This window comes from Equus quagga, chromosome 8 (genome assembly GCF_021613505.1).
Source record: "Equus quagga isolate Etosha38 chromosome 8, UCLA_HA_Equagga_1.0, whole genome shotgun sequence".
NCBI classification, from domain to species: Eukaryota; Metazoa; Chordata; class Mammalia; order Perissodactyla; family Equidae; genus Equus; species Equus quagga.
Window position 1 is genome coordinate 78,182,919 of NC_060274.1, and position 17,679 is coordinate 78,200,597.

Genomic DNA, 17,679 nt, shown 5'->3' on the forward strand with positions numbered 1-17,679 from the left:
CAAAGCCTTTACCCATTAGGAAATCAACTTGATTTTCATAAACAACTCTTGAAAGTAGATAGGGGACAGGAATTTTAGGGAGGTAGGCGTTATTGGAGGTGGGGAAATGGAGCATCTCCAAGTGCAGTCAGCAAACAGGACATGAATCCACAACTTTTGACTTTACTTGCATTGCTTTATCTATCATACCATGTGAATTCAAAGAGGAGCAAAAATATAAACTTTAGTAGAAAAACTAAAATATGTATCTGTACTAAAACTGTGACAAAATACATATTTTTTATTTGTATTATGTTATCGATGCTACCAAAGGTTTCAAAGTGTTGTAAATACACAGGAGGGTGAGATTGACTTTGGCTGGGAAAGTCATAGGTTTAATTTTGTTGAGAAAATGTGTTCTATTTTCTCACTTGCTAATTTTTAGTGTCTTTTCTTTGTTACTCCACAATGTTTAAAGTACTACACATTAAGCTTTAAAATAAGCCCTTCTGTTTTATACTTGATACTCACATGTTTGTTTCTGCTACCATATTTTGTTCTTGTATTGCCATCCAACTCAGTGGAGATTGGTAGTAATAATAGCTAACATGTAGTGAACAATTCTGTGCCAGGCACTGTAGTAAGGGGTTTGTAGAAATTCACTTATTTAATCCTTAACATCAACACTCTGAGGTGGGAGCATTCCTTCATAAATTGGTATTTTGTTTTCTGTCCGTTCACATACTTGCCATCCCACACATGATGGGAAGAAAGTAGAATTGTGTTGAAAGAAAGAATATATGTAGGTGTACCCATGTGGACTTCAAGATCAATTAAACCCATGTAAATAGATGTCCTTTGTCATACTATGTACTGTTTATTGTGTTTTTCCCTAGGTGAAGAAGCCAAGTTGGTATATGTACTAGCCTGAGAGGTGAGGTCTAAGCTATATAACATGAGTGAATAAAGTAATAACAGATCCTAAACATCTGTTTTCTGGTGATAGTGACAGTGTGTGATAATCATGGGTGGTTTTGCATTTTAAAAAACGACTTAATGTGTATAATTGAAAAAAGACTCATCACTAAAGAGATATTTGCTTAATTTAAAGTATTAGGAATGAGAAGTGTCCATAAAACTTAATCCTTTGTTTAGTTACTTTTCATTCCTGTATTTTCTTGGAGTGAATGAGATATGTTGCTTACTGTGGAAATGATAATTCTTTGTATTTATATAGCGTCTTTCATCTGAGGATTTCAAAGTGCTTTTCAAATAAAGTCTCATGAATCCTCATGGCACTTCAGTGAGGTAGGTAGGTGGCAAGTATTATTATCTTCATTTTACAGATGGAGAAATTAAGCCACAAGTGGGTTAAATGATTTATGTGTAGTCCCACGAACCAGATATAGAGGCAGCCTGAGCTACTAAAGTAAGAATATTATATTTTAGGAGGATTGGCATAGTATAAATCATTAACCTCTTTACTTTTGTACTTTATGCAGATTATCTATTAGAACAAATATGGTAGCTTTAAAATGTCCACATGGAAATTTTTTTTATCCTTTCTTTAGGAATAGAATACATTATAAAACTCTTTTTTCCCTTCCCCCATTTTTAGGTCAGCAGCAAGGACAAGATGGAGTAAAAGTCCAGCAAGCTACGATAGCTCCGGTGACTGTAGCAGTGGGAGGAATTGCTAATGCAACGATAGGTGCTGTTAGTCCTGACCAACTCACACAAGTGCATTTGCAGCAAGGCCAGCAAGCTTCTGATCAAGAGGTGCAGCCTGGCAAGAGGCTTCGAAGAGTTGCCTGTTCCTGTCCTAATTGTAGGGAAGGAGAAGGAAGGTAAATGCTCTCTTACCAGCTCTCTCTCTCTGGAAGGCGTCAAATAGTAGTTAAAACCAAGCCATTGGCTGCGTACTTTTGATCATTGGACCATCACTAGCTTTGCAGCACGGAAGTTAAGATGTGGCATTGTTATGAAGGAGATTAAACTGAGTTACTCTAGGAATGGGATTTCACTGGTCCTTTACTTTGTACCTTATACTTTTTTTTATGGTTTTCTCTTTTCATTTATTATGTAAAAATTTTAAACAACTTAATGGTGATGGATGCATAACTCTGTGAATATATTAAAAACCATTGAAATGTACACTTTAAATGAGTGAATTGTATGGTGTGTGTGTTATATCAGTTAATGTGTTTTTGTCCTGATCTTAGAGAAAGCATCTAGTCTTTCACCATTAACTATGATATTAGCTCTGGGTTTTTCATATATGCCTGTAATTAAGTTAAGAAAGCTCTCTTCTAGTCCTACTTTGTTGAGTGTTTTTGTCGTGAAAGGGTATTGGATTGTGTCAGGAGCTTTTCTCTGTTGAGATGATCATGTAGTTCCTGTTTTTTATTCTGTCAATATGGTGCATTACATTAATGGACTGTTGGATGTTAAAGTACTTTTGCTTTCATGGGCTAAATCCAAGTTGGTCGTGGTATATAATTCTTTTAGATGTTTCTAGATTTGGTTTTCTAGTGTTTAGGATTTTTGCATCTATGCTCATGAGAAATATTTGTTGCTTTCTTTTCTTATAATGTCTTTGCTTTTGGTAAGGGTAATACTGGCCTCATAGAATGAGTTGGGAAGTGTTCCGTCTAGTTTTATTATTTGAAAGAGTTTGTGAAGAACTGGTATTAATAAATATTTTGTGAAATTCACTAGTGAAGCTATCTGGTCCTGGGCTTTTATTGTGGATATTTTTTTGACTACAGCCATGTGTCGCTCAGCAGTGGGATGTTAGGCGATTTTGTCATTGTGCGAACATCATAAAGTATGCTTAAACAGACCTAGATGGTGTAGCCTACTACACACTTCTGCTATATGGTTTAGCTTGTTGCTCCTGTACAGCATGTTACTGTACTGAATACTGCAGGCAGTTGTAACACAATGGTATTTGTATATCTAAACATAGAAAAGGTACAGTAAAAATACACTATAAAAGATAAAACATGGTGTACCTATATAGGGCACTTACCATGAATAGAGCTTGCAAGATTAGAAGTTGTTCTGGGTGAGTCAGTGAGTGAGTGGTGAGTGAATGTGAAGGCCTGGGACGTTACTGGACACTACTGTAGACTTTAGAAACACCGTACATTTAGGAAAATAAATTTTTTTTTCTTCACTAATAAAGTAACCTTAGTTTACTGTAACTTTATTACTTTATAAACTTTTTAATTTTTTTAACTTTGACTTTTGTAGTAACACTTAGCTTAAAACACAAACACATATAGCTGTACAAAAATATTTTCTTTATGTCCTTATTCTATAAGCGTTTTTCTTTTCTTTTCTTTTCTTTTTTTTTTTCTTGGTGAAGGAGATTGTCCCTGAGCTAACATGTATGCCAAGCTTCCTCTATTTTGTATGTTGGACACTGCCTCAGCATGGCTTGATGAGCAGTGTGTAGGCCTGCACCCAGGATCCTAACCTGTGAACCCTGGGCTCCCAAAGTGGAGCATGTGAACTTAACCACTATGCCACTGGGCTGGCCCCCTTTTTTCTATGTTTAAAATTTTTAATTTTTTTTACTTTTAAACTTTTTTGTTAAAAACTAAGATACAAAAACACACATTAGCCTAGACCCACACAGGGTTAGCATCCTCAATATCACTGTCTTCTACCTCCACATCTTGTCCCACAGCAAGGTCCTCAGGGGCAATAACATGCCTGGTGCTGTCATCAGCATCACCACAAACATTTGAGTAATGTGTTACACTATGACTTTACAATGGCTGTGGTGTCACTAGGCAATAGGAACTTTTCAGTTCCATTATAATCTTCTGGGACTACTGTTGTATACGCAACCCATCCTTATGTGGGGCATGACTGCTAATTCGGTCTCTACTTGTTATGGGTTTTTTCTGATTGATCGTTTTTAAGTCAGTTTTGCTACATTGTATCTTTCTAGGAATTTGTCTATCTCATCAAAGTCATTTCAGTAATAGGCATACAATTCTTCTTGGCATTCCTGTATAATCCTTTTCATTTCTGTAAGGTTGGTAGTGATGTCCCCTCTTTCATTTCTGATTCTGGCAGTTTGGATCTTCTGTATTTTCTTGCTCAGTTTACCTAGAGGCTTGTTAATTTTGTTGACCTTTTCAAAGAATCAGCTTTTGGTTTCATTGATTTTTGTGTATTATTTCTCTATTCTCTATTTCAATAGTTTTTGCTGAAACTACTAATAGTTTTTATTTTTATTTATTTCTGCATGCTTTGTTTTAGATTTAGTTTGCTTCTTTTTCATCGTCTTAAGATAGAAGGTTAGGTTGTTGGTTTAAGATCTTTTTTAATATAGACATTTACAGCTATAAATTTCCCTCTAAACTCTGCTTTATGTGCATCGTCTAAGTTTTGGTATGTTGTGTCTTCATTTTCATTCATCTCAAAGTCTTCTGTAATTTCCCTTTTAATTTCTTCTTTGAAAGAAGAAAGAACCATTGGTTACTTAGGAATACATTGTTTAATTTCTAGATGTTTGTGAATTTTCCAGTTTCCTCTTATAATTGATTTCTGTTTTCATTCCACTGTGGTCAGAAAACATACTTTGTTATTTCTTTTAAATTTATTGAAATTTGTTTCATAGCCTAACATGTGATCTGTCCTGGAGAATGTTCCATGCCTGCTTGAGAAGGATGCTGTTATTGGGTGGAGTGTTCCATGGACGTCTGTTAGGTCTAGTTCATTTATAGGTTTATAGTGTTAGTCTTCTTTTTCCTGTTGATCTTCTGCCTAGTTGTTTTACGAAAACATCATTGAAACTAGAGTATTGAAATCTCCAACTATTATTGTTGAATTGTCTATTTCTCCCTTAATTTCTTTCAGTTTTTCCTTCATCTGTTTTGGTGCTCTCTTGTTACTCTCCTGTTTAAGTGCATGTATGTTTATAATCATTATACCTTCCTGATGGATTAACCCACTTATCCTTGTCAAATCTTCCTCTTTATCATGAATAATATCTTTTGTTTTAAAGTTTTATTTGATCTCATATCAGTATAGCCACTCCAGCTTTCTTTGGTGGTTGTTTGCATGGTATCTTTTTCTATATTTTTACTTTCATGAATCTCTTTGTATCTTTGAATGTAAAATCTGTCACCTGTAGACAGTGTATGCTTGGATTTTTTTTTTTAAGTCCAATCTGAAAAAATATTTTTTGATTGGATTGTATAATCTAGTCACATTTGATGTTATTACTGATATGGGTGAATTTGTCTTCCATTTTACTTTTTATTTTCCATGTCTGATGCCTTTTTTTGTTCCTCTATTCCTCCTTTACTGCTTTCTTCTGCATTAAGTGATTATAATATAGCATTTTAATTTTGTTAATGATTTTTTTTCACTGTATTAGTTTGAGTTATTTCCTCAGTGGGTGCTCTAGGCCTTACCGTATACATTTTAACTTATCATGATCAGTTTAAGATTTATAATAACTTAATTTCAGTGCGTTATGGAAACACTACCACTATATGGATCTATATATCCCTTTGACTTATTTTTGTGGTATTATTGTTATACATATTATAAATGTTACAGATTCAACAATATGTTGTTATAGTTATTACTTTATATGGTTTTATGTCTCCTTTTAGTTTTTTTTATTTGTTCCGGAGGATTTGGGTTGCCATCTGGGGTCATTTCCTTAGCCCAGTATGGCTTTGTTCCCACAAATCTCCTTTGCTGTTATTGGCGAATATGTTACATATATTTCATTTCCATAATGTTATAGGCTTGACAATACATTTTAAACATATTACTTTATAAAATTGCTTTTTGAATAAGTTAAGAAAAGAAAGAAACACTAGCTGTCCTTTTTAATTACATAATTACCTTTGCTGGTGCTCTTTTGTTTCTTCATGTGCATTTGCATTACCTTCTGGGTTCAGTTGCTTACAGCTTGAAGAACTTGCTTTAGAATGTCTTGCAAAGCAGGTCTGCTAGGACCAACTTCTCTCTGTTTCTCTTGGAATATATTTATTTCACCTTCATTTTTGAAAGATAGCTTTGCAGGATATAGGATTCCTGTTTGAGTTCTTTTCTTTGAGTATTTTGAATATGTTTTCCCACTGCCTTCTGATCTCCATTGTTTCTGCTGAGAAGTCAGCTCTTGATCTTACTGGGGTTCCCTTGTAAGTGACAAGTCATTTTTCTCTTTCTGCTTTCAAGATTTTGTCCTTGTCTTTGGGTTTCAGGATCTTTAGTATAAGTGTCTGTGGATCTCTGCATTTATCCTACTTGGAGTTTGTTGACCTTTCTGCATGTGTAGATTAATGTTTTTCAATCAGTTTTCTGCCATTTATTCTTTGAATACTTTTTTCTGCTCCATTCTCTCTCTCCCTCCCTCCCCCTCCCTCTCCCTGCTCTCCCTGCCTTCCCTCCCCTCCTTACCACTCTTCTTCTGCTGGTATTCTCATTTGTATGTTCGTGTTGAACCAACATCTCTGACGTTCTGTTCATTTTTCTTTGTTCTTTTTGTTGTCTGTTTTTGGATTGCATAATGCCTATTGATCTATCTTCAATTTTGCTATTTCTTCCTTCTCTTGAGTCCCTCTAGTGAATTTTTCATTTCAGTTGTACTTTTCATCTCCAGAATTTCCAGTTGGTTTTTTTTTAATAATTTCTAACTCTTTATTGATATTCTTTATTTGACGTGATATTGTCATTATATCTTGCTTTGCTGCTTTAATTATGGTGTCCTTTAGTTCTTTGAATATATTTATAATAGCTACTTTGAAGTCTTGTTAAATCTGAATGCTCTCACAGTTTCTCTTACATGCTTTATTTTCTGGTGTAATGGGTCATACTTTTTTTCTGTTTTGTTTTTTGTATGTCTCATAATTTTTTGTTGGAAACTAGACAGTTTAGATAATATATTGTAGCAACTCTTAGTACTGCCCCTCTACCCTCCTCCCACCCACAGCTTATTATTATTATTATTAGTTTTTGAGGAAGATGAGCCCTGAGCTAACATCTGCCACCAATCCTCCTCTTTTTGCCAAGGAAGACTGGCCCTGAGCTAACATCCATGCCCATCTTCCTCTACTTTATGTGTAGGACGCCTACCACAGCATGGCTTGCAAAATGGTGCCATGTCCGCACCCGGGAGCTGAACTGGTGAACCCCTGGCTGCCGAAGCGGAATGTGCGAACTTAACTACTACCCCACCAGCCCGGCCCCCACAGCTTATTATTTTTGTTTGCTTGTTTATTTAGTGACTGGCTGGGTTATTTTAATGGAATCACCCCCTTCCTCACACACAAAGCATGTTACTCTTCAGTGGGTACAGACTTGGATATTCTGACATTGGCCCTGGATAACAGTGCTTTTGGCAGGATCTTTTTGACTGTCTCTTTCCCTGCCACACTCAGTTGTTAAGCTCCACTAATTGCCAACTGATTGCTGTGTGTTTTTAACAATGTCCTGAAGCATATATTGCTGCACAGACTGATCCAATCAGATTCCTTTTTAGGAGTTAGATCACTAGATCTATGTTTGACATTTATTCTAACCCTTGGAGGGCTCCTCCCAGCTGCCTCTTTTCTCCTTGTCTCTGGCAACGCAGCCAGCCTACTTTTAGTTTAACCTGTTTCTCCACTGAATCTATTAGTCTCTTCCCAGTTGCCTTTTGCAACAATCTTCACAGTTTTAATGGTTTTAATTTGAGTGCCCTTAGGCTCAGACTAAAACCTGAAAACCTCATTTTGTTGCAAATGAAGTCAGCTTCTTTGGGAAAAGATGTGGAGTCCTCTGTTCTATGGTGTGCTCTCCTTCTGGCCGAAATCTCTTTGTCATGGCTCTTGAACTAGGGGTTGAGGTAGTGGCACATTTCTGACTGGCATCTCTACTCTAGGAGCTCAGCACTTGCTGGCAGGCAGGCAACAGTAGCCTCAGGTTTTCTTGGCTTGCTTCTCTTGTCTTGGAACCTCTGATTTAGGAGCTACAAATGAGCTGGGTCAAGGTTGATCTGGATGTCAGTATTTTTATCATGCTCTATCCAAGGTAGAGCCCTGTGTCTCAGGAGTTGAGGATGAGTGGAAGGAGTTTCCTAGCTGTTAGCCACACTCACCTGGAATTTAACCTCTGCAACAGGTAGCTGGGGGTAAAACGAGAAATGCTGACATCCTCTGCCCTTCTTGGGGAGATAGCCTTTCAACAGCAAGGTGGGAGGAGAGCGAACCCTAATCTTGGCTGCACCAGTGGGTAGTGTTTCTATGTCAAGGGAGGTAGAAAGGAGGAGGTAGAGAGGGAGTAAGCCTTAGTTCAGATATCACAGACTTTTCACTCTCTTACTGATTTCTGTTTGATTTTCGTGAATAAATGTTTCTTTATTTGCCGTATGCTCCATAGGGCCATTTCCAGAGACTGTAAATGATATTTGTTTGTTTGTTTCTTAGAATTTTCACCAGTTTCACTGGGGTTTTGGGTGTCTTGAAAAGCTTAGAGAGATTTTTTTCCCCCAAGGGAAGAAACTACTTAGGAAATGAACATGAAGTCCATGGCAGAACATAGACTCTCTGAGATTAACATGTTTTCATAGCGCTTTTGAGTTTAGTACGTAGCCCTGGTCTTTTGTTTGTTTTTTTTTAATTGAAATTTTTCTGATTTTTAATTTATACTTATGGCATCATAATTTTAAAAACTCATTCAGAAAAGCTTACTTAATTACCTTTGTTCTCTTTTATTTTCCCATAATTATAAGCTTGGTATTTGGGAGTGTAATTAAATGTTTGATTTTTGTTTTTGTTAGAGGCAGTAATGAACCAGGAAAAAAGAAACAGCATATCTGTCATATTGAAGGATGTGGAAAAGTTTATGGCAAAACATCTCACCTACGAGCACATCTTCGCTGGCATACTGGAGAAAGACCTTTTATATGCAACTGGATGTTTTGTGGCAAAAGATTCACAAGGAGTGATGAGCTTCAGAGACATAGAAGAACCCATACAGGTTAGTTGGGTTATTTTAAGACTTGTGCTTGAGACTTATTTTTTCAGTACGTAAGTGAAAATTTTGGTGATAGTTAGCTATCAAATTAGAAATATGCAAATTAAAGAGAATTCACTTTAAAAATTATGTGGAAGATGTTTAGGATCAAAATTCTTCTCATTTCTGAGATATATTTTATTCCATTTTATGTAAACTTTATTGGTATAATTACATGTTCTAGAATTTATTCCGTTTGTTTATCTTGTATTCTTAGCATGTTGAATTCATATATTATTTTTTGTCAGTATTCAAATAGATGAAAAGAAAATTGGAGTATGATCTTATTGGTGACCTTTACTAGTTTTTGGTTTTTACAGTCCAGGAAATTGACTAAAGTTATGAAGAATAATGTAACAAATACCCACCTAACTCTCACTCAGAACTGTTAATACGTTATATTATCTGTTATTTTTTTATAAAACAAGTCATATAAAGTTGACATCATCTTAGTCCTCCTACCTCTCAAAGACAACAGTTACCATGAATTTAAAGTGTAACTTTTTAGTACAGTTTTAATACTGTTACATACATTGTTCATGGATATATGTGTAAAATACTGTTTTGTGTGTATTACTGAGTTTTATGTCAGTGATATGTTACAGTATCATAATTTCACTTATCATTATGTTTTGAGATCTATCCAAGTTTGTATATATGTATGTATACATGTGTGTATTTCTTTTAACTTCTATTGCGTGACTCTACCACACTGGATTAATCCATTTCCCACACTGTTGAGATTATCGCTAGTTTTTTTTGCTGTCACAAACTTTGCTGTTGTGAACATACAGTGAACATGTGCGAGAAGTAGAATTGTTGGATCACAGAGAATGTGTATGTTTGATTTTGCTAGATAACTGCTAAAGAGTCTCTAAGTGGCTTTTACCATCTCTACTTCACTAGCAGTGACTGAGAGTTCTCACTTTGCTGTGTGTTCACCAGTACTCAGTAGTGGCAGGCTTTGCAAGTTAATGATAATCTAAAATCGCTTCTCATTTTTTAAATTGTATTTTTCCTGCTTATAGTAAGATTAAACATCTTTTCGTACATTTTATTGGTCTTTTCTATTTCTTTTTCTGTTGATTATTTCATTTGCTCAGTTTTGTTTCTGTTTTCCTTTTTCTTACTGATTTATATATTGCAATTTACCCCTATATTGCTAGTCTTTTATCTTTGCACTTCTTTTGTCATATGCAAATTTTACATTTTTATTTAGTCAAACATAAGAATATGTAAATGCATTCTTTTGTCTTCTGCATTTTTTTAATGAAATTCTCTCCTATCCCAAGATCATAAGTTTTTAATTTTAAGCACATTTTCTTCTAATGACTTTAAGGTTTTATTTTTCTAAGTTTGGTCTTTTATTAGTCTAGAATTTTTTTTTGGTGGAGTGAAATAGAGATATAATTTTATTTTTCTTCTTTGTGAACAGCCGTTTCTTGAATAGCCCATTCTTTCTCCATTGATTTGTAATGAAATTTTTCTCATATATTAATGTCCCCTTTAAGAGTGGCTCAATTTCTGAGTCCTTTGTTTTGAAGATTTATTGTATTTGTCAGTTCCTACACCAATACTATGCTGTTTTAATTCCTAGAGGCTTTTATTTAAGTCTTGTTATATGCTGGGCAATTTTCTTTTCTTTTTTTCGCATGGAACACCAACCCTCTCTATTTAGAACGTGTCTCATGTATGTATATTTGAGACTCAATGTTTAATTATTGAATAAATAATTTGAATGAATTTTTGAATTAGAATTCAAACTTTAACTTGTACCAAGGTATATCTAGAACAAAGGGGAAATAGAACTAATGTTTATTGATCAGCTACTATATATTAGATACTTCAAATATTTTATCTCATTTGATTCTAATAGCAACATTGTGAGATAGAAATTAACTCCATTTTACAGTAGAAAATAATCTCAGAGAAGAAAAAATCATTGGTAAATCTATTAAAAGTCGTAAATAAAATGATAGTCTGATATGCTCATAAATTAGTAGCACAGATGACTCTTAGTATATTGACTCAATCTCTGAGTTAGCATTATGCTAAAACTGAGAATTTTAATTAAAAGGAAGTTTTTATTTTGTTTTTTTTTGTTTTTTTAATTTTTATTTTTTTCGGATGTACATCATATTTCAAATTCTGGATACATTATATCATGTTCTGTATGGTATTGCATTGGGGCTTCTAATGCCATCTCACCATTCATATTGGCAAATATGGTGATTAAAAATTAATCCCATAACAACATTGATGTCTGTTGTAGAGACATACTTTCCTGTTTATGTGAATATAAGAGGGTGTTCTGTTTCCACCCTGGATTAGCAACGGGGACAGATTAGGGAAACCAAAAATTTCTGCTTTCTCTAATTTGGAGCCTCACGTTATGATTTCATCATTTTGTTTGAGAAATAATGAGTTTCTAAAGTCCCTCTCTATCACACATTCACACTTATACAGATACACAAATTTATCCAATGATTTATGTATACATATACTTCGAGACCAAAGATTAATGATTTACAGGCAAATTTTCTTTATTCTTGTTTTCATTGATATACACCATTATCGTCTTCTATTGGCTTGAATAATTCAGAATTGAATAGGTACTTTAAGCTTTACTTTCAGTGTTTCAAATATCTTTTTTTTTTTAAAGATTTTATTTTTCCTCTTTCTCCCCAAAGCCCCCCGGTACATAGCTGTGTATTTTTAATTGTGGGTCCTTCTAGTTGTGGTATGTGGGATGCCACCTCAGCATGTTTCTGTCATGTCCGCGCCCAGGATCCAAACCTGCAAAAGCCTGGGCCACCAAAGTGGAGTGGGCGAACTTAACCACTTGGCCACGGGGCCGACCCTCAAATATCTTGAATACATCGTACGCTAAATTGTTTAATTAAAATAAACATGTTATTCTGAAAAATGTTAAGTTTAATATCAGTATATCAGCATATCCATGTTACTTTTAAAGATTTAATATAGTAACTTCTGAGTGTTTATTAAAGTTGAAAAGGATGTGAAACAATATCTTTTGAAATAAATAAGTATTAATTAAGCAGTTAATATGTTAAGTTGAAAGCCTTGACCATTCATGGCAACAATCATGTTTTATTTAATGCCCACCACTACACTAAGTAGAAACCCAGTCAGTACCTTACTATGAATGAATCAATGAGTTATTTTTATTCACTGCTGAAAATAGTGCTTTTTTTTTCTGTAAACTAAATTTTAAAAGATTTTTCCAAATGATACATGCATATGGTATTTAAAAATCAAATCATATAGAAGAGCTTACAATGTTAAGGAGACTCTTTGTTTCACCCACTTCTACTCCCCAGAGAAAACCATATTTAATCTTTTAACTATTTTTACATTTTTATTCTTCCTGTGATGGCTGCCATATATTTAAATAATAGGCTTATACTGTGTATTGATCTGTCAGTATTAGACGCTATCTATTGACTTCTTGCATTGAGAGTTAAGAATTTACCTCATTTTGCATCATCTGACGACATTCACTTTTTTTAACTGTATGCAGGCCAGACGTTGTCTCTTGACTTACCACTCTGATATATTACTGTGTCTGTCCTTCATTTTCTCTCTCTTCCACCTCCTAACTTCTCTTACCTAATCTTCTACTCTCTCTCTGTTGATGTTAAAATGCTTACATTCTCTTCAGTAAGCACTGTCTTCTTTTTAAATAGCTTATTAGTTCTTAAAATTGAAAATTAGTAAATAATATATTATGACTACCTAATGTACTATATTTTTTGTTTTTTCCTAAAGTTTCTAATTGCCTTTTTTCCCCTTGCGTGAGCTAACTTTATCATCTCTGTTATTTTGACTTTTCAAGAAGAGTATCAACTCAATCCAGTGTCTCCTTGATCCTGGAGGTCTCCAGCTTTCTGATTGAACACAGCCTGATTCCTCTCTAGGGCTGCTGCACAGCTGTAGTCTTGAGACTTTTCTTCCCTGCTCTGTGGTTTGGATCTAGTGTTCTCAAGATCTCATATCTTCAGTTTACTCCCTTGGTTACTGGAACACATTCTGAAATCCTTACTACAAAACTGCATGGGAAGTAAATTTGTCTGAAAATGTCTTTGTTTTGCTTTTCCACTTAATTGATAGTTTGACTAATACAAAATTCTAGGTTGAAAATGATCTTCACTCAAAATGTTAATGGCACTGCTGTCTTGTCTTGTTGCATCTGTTTTACTAATAGTCCTTTGTTATTCTTTTCTTGGTTTTTTGTCAGTGACCTAATTTTTCCCCTTGAACTTTTAAGAGCTTGTTTATCTGTAACATTTTATTTTGAGGTAATTTTACACTTAACAGAAGAGTTGCAAAGATAGTATAGAGTTCTCATGTACCCTTCACTCACCTTCCTCTGATACTAATCTCTTCCATAACCACAATAAGTTAGGAAAACTAAGAAATTAACATTGGTACAATACTATTAATTAAACTACAGACTTTCCCACAAATATGCTTTTTCTATTCCAAGATTCACTCCAGAATCCCATGTTGTATTTCTTTGTCATGGCTCTTTAGTCTTCTGCAGTCTGTGAAATGTCCTCATTCTTTCCTTGTCTGTTCTTACTTTGACACTTTGGAAGGTTAGATATTTTGTAGGATATCCCTCAACTTGTCTGATATTTTCTCGTGATTAGATTGAAGTCTTGTTGTTGGGAAGCATATCAGAGACATTACTGCCCTTTTCATCGCATTATATCAGGGACTACATGCTGTCGGTATTTTTTATTATTGGGCACGTTAACCTTGATGAATTGGTTAAGATAGTGTGTGCTAGGTATCTCCACTGTGAAGTTATTTTTTCTTTCCGTACTGTTTATTGGAAGCAAGTCGCTAAATCACTAAGTCCACGTCACACTCAAGGGGAGGTGAATTAAGCTCCACCTCCTGGAGGGAGGAGTATCAGAGAATTTGTGGACTTAAATGAAAACAACCACAGTAATTAGTAAATATTTTGGAGGAGGTTCTTTGAGTCTACACAAATATCCTGTTTCTTTTTAAAGAAAATACTAACTTTTCACGTTAGCATTCCTCATTGTATCTTGCCTGCAGCAGTTATCACTATGGTGTTCTAAAGGTCATTTTTTATTTCCCTTATTGCTTTACAATTTTTAGTTGTGATTCTTGTGTAAGGAAGATTTATACCTTCTTCCCCAATTATTTGTTTATTCAGTCATTTATTTATATCACTATGGACTAATGAGTATTTATTTTTTGGGTTGTAATCTAATACTGTCATTATTTATTTTCTTGCTCAAATTATTCCATCTTTGACCATTGGAAGTTGTTTTAGATTTCCTCCTCTGTCCTTTTGACGTGCCCCATCCTTTTTTTTTTTTTTTAACCTGCAAGAGCTTTCTTTTAACCTTTAACGTTCTGTTAATTTCATAATTAGGTTTTCATTTATTGTGTGAACTGGTTAGACTCTTCAACTCTGGGTCCTCCTCCGCCCACCACTCACCCCTTCTCTCATTCTCTCCTTTTTATTTTCTATTCTTTTTGGACTCTTAATATATGTTGGGCTCCCTCCCCTTTTTTTTAAATATCTTACAGCTTTTCTCTTCTTTTATTTTCTATGAGATTCCTTAATTTTATCTTCAGGTATTTCTATTGAATTGTTTTTTAATTTCCAAGAGTGTTTTTTTTTGGTTTCTTTTTTTATTGCATCCTGTTTTTATTGTATAGATGCAGGAACTTGCTGAAGGTCTCCAAGTTTTCCATCTAGAATTTTTTTAATACTTATATTTCCTCCAGGATACTTTTTTTGTCTGTGTCTTGCTTTTTCTGATGTTGTGGGCTTCCCTGCTTTGTCCAGTGATCCTTGGCTCTTGTTCAGGTTGATGATGATGATGATGACGATGATTGATAAATATGTTTTAGTGAAGGGTTCTGAAAGATTTATAAACTAGTGGCTTTCATTTTAGACAACAGGGTAGGGGCACTGTGTGTTATATTAGAAGACACCTAATTGCCAAAATACAGTAATATAGTGTGGGACCACATTTCTTTAAATACAAATCCTCAAATATTTTGCCCCAGTTTTTTGATAGTAGGGTTAATATTCCACCTAGGCAGTTTAATTTACTGTTTAATGCTCCATGTCTCCCATCATTTTGAGTCCTAGGGTTCTACAGAAGAGAAATTGATCCTCTTTCCAGAATATATCGTCTTCCTTGATGATCTCTATTCTAGTTTGCAGAAATTCGATACAATCAAAACTTGTATACTAATGCATAACACAAATGAGTTTCAAAGGATTTTTTTTCCTCCTTTGTTTCCTAGCTTTGACTCTGTGGGCACTGAATAGCAGGTAGGCAGCAAATACTCTAGGAGAAACCGTGTATATCTAGATAGAGAACTGAGAAAAGGGGCCCCTATGCTCCAAGGCCAGCCCTGTTTGTAGGTTGTACTGTAGTAGTGGCAGCATAGGCATGTGAAAACCTGAGAAAATACCCTTATCTCTGGCCAGATGAACCAGGAAGTGGGGCTCATTTTTTCCAGTGAATGTGTGGGGAATCACCATTATTTTTCTCTATTCCATTTCACCCTGAAGGTGATGCCAGTTATGGTATATGTGCGGGATGGTACAGGAGGCCTCAAGAATTCTGGCTTTCTGTCCAGAGGAACCAGGAGAAGGGAGACCTAGGGGTTGGAAATATGAGGGAAATTTTGGAGAGAGATGTAAAAGGTGATCTCTAATTATGTATATGGAACAAAATAAGTTCTGGGCTCACCCCTGAGCTGCACATGCACAGAACAGACCCAAAGGACCCTAGCAAAGGCCTGAAGAACGGAACTGTCTTGTAAACCACCACCCAATTCCCAGCATCTACTAGGCAGACGCAAACAACGTAACAGTCTTTGAAAATGAATTAACATTGGAACTACTGCCCAAAGAAGGCAAGGTAGAACTTTTAATCTGAACCTAAATGGGTTGATTCCCTGCTAAAATGAAAAATTACTCCAGAGGATTTTTAACAGAACTTAGAGTCACCACAACATAATATCCAAAACATCAAGGATACAATCCAAAATTACTCAGCATACTATGAACCCAGTAAATCTGACTATGTCAAGATGATCCACATTTTGGAATTATCAAAGACTTTAAAGCAGCTGTTCTAACCATCATCCATGGAGTAAAGGTAAACATGCTTGAAACAAAAGGAACAGCAGAAGTTTTCTATAAACTATAAAGAACTAAACAGTAGTTTTGCAACTGAAAAAATGCAATATCTAAAGTTAAAAATTCACTAGGTGTGCTCAATAGCCAATAGAGATAAAGCGATACATAGAACAAAGAGTCAGTGAAGTTGAAGATAGATTGCTAGAAACTATAGTCTGAAGAACAGAGAAAAAAAGATTGGAGGAAAAACATGAATTGGGTCTCAGAGATCTGTGAGACAATAATAAAATTGATGTCATTAAAGTCCCAGCAACGGAGGAAGAAAAGATTGATGTAGAAAAGTACTTGAAGAAATAATGGCTGAGACTTACTATATTAGCTATAAATTATAGATTTAAGAAGCTTATTGAATCCCAAGCAGGAACTAACAGAAAACCATGCCCAGATACATCATAATCAATCTGCTGAAAATCAAAGGTAAGAAATCTTAAAATGAGCCAGAAGAAAATGACACATTATGTATACAGGAATAAAAATTTGAACGATGGATAATTTTTCTTCAGAAACTATAGAAGCCAGAAAAAGAAGAGAATTGTCAACTCAGCATTTTATATCCAGTGAAAATATTCTCAATAACAAAAACAAAATAAAGAGATTTTCGGATGAAGGAAAATTAAGAGAATTTGTTGCCATCCTATCTGCTCCAAAAGAAATGTTAAAAGAAGTTCTTCAGGCTGAAAGGAAATGATACCCAAGGGAAATTTGGAATTTAATAGTGAAGGGAGAAGCAGTAAACACCTGGGTAAATATAGCAAACTATTATTCCTCTCCTTAAATTTTTAAAAATATGTTTGACTGTTTTTTAAAGTAAAAATTTTAACACTGGTGGATTTTCATTGTATGTGAATGTAAAGCATATAGTGAATATAATAAAGTTGGGGAGAGTAAAGAAACCTATATGGTTGAAAAGCTTCCTTTTTTTACTATGAAAATAGATTGGTATGTATATTGTGAAGAGTTAGGTATATATTATAATCTGTGTATCGACTTCAGGTATCTCAGAGATATTGCGCGTTCTTCTCTAGACCACCACAATGAAGCAAATATCGCAATAAAGTGAATCACATGAATTTTTGGTTTCCCAATGCATGTAGAAGTTATGTTTATGCCATACTGTGTTCTATTAAATGTGCAACAGCATTATGTCTAAAAAAAAAAAAAAGCGTATACCCTAGTTAAAAAATACTGTGTTGCTAAAAAGTACTAACCATTATCTGAGCCTTTAGGGAGTCGTAATCTGTTTGCTGGTAGAGGGTCTTGTACAAAAATGTAGTTATGTGTGAAGTGCAATAAAACAAGGTATCCTTGCATTAAAAATAAAGAGATTCGGTGGGGGGGGGGGGAAGAGGAATAAGTTAAAATAGAATATTAAACAGTAATAATCCAAAAGAAGGAAGGAAAGGGGAAACAGAAAAATGAAAAACAGAACAGAAATAGGAAACAGACAA

At 34.7% G+C, this 17,679-nt stretch overlaps 1 protein-coding gene across 2 annotated transcripts in view; it reads left to right on the forward strand.

The window, feature by feature from the left end:
* The window catches only part of SP4 (Sp4 transcription factor), a 75,847-nt gene that overhangs the window by 42,794 nt on the left and 15,374 nt on the right, over positions 1-17,679 (forward strand). For both annotated transcript variants that reach the window (XM_046670599.1, XM_046670600.1), the window contains exons 4-5: positions 1,598-1,826; positions 8,774-8,973. In XM_046670599.1, the coding sequence (XP_046526555.1) occupies positions 1,598-1,826; positions 8,774-8,973 (429 nt within the window). The remainder of the gene's footprint in view (positions 1-1,597; positions 1,827-8,773; positions 8,974-17,679) is intronic.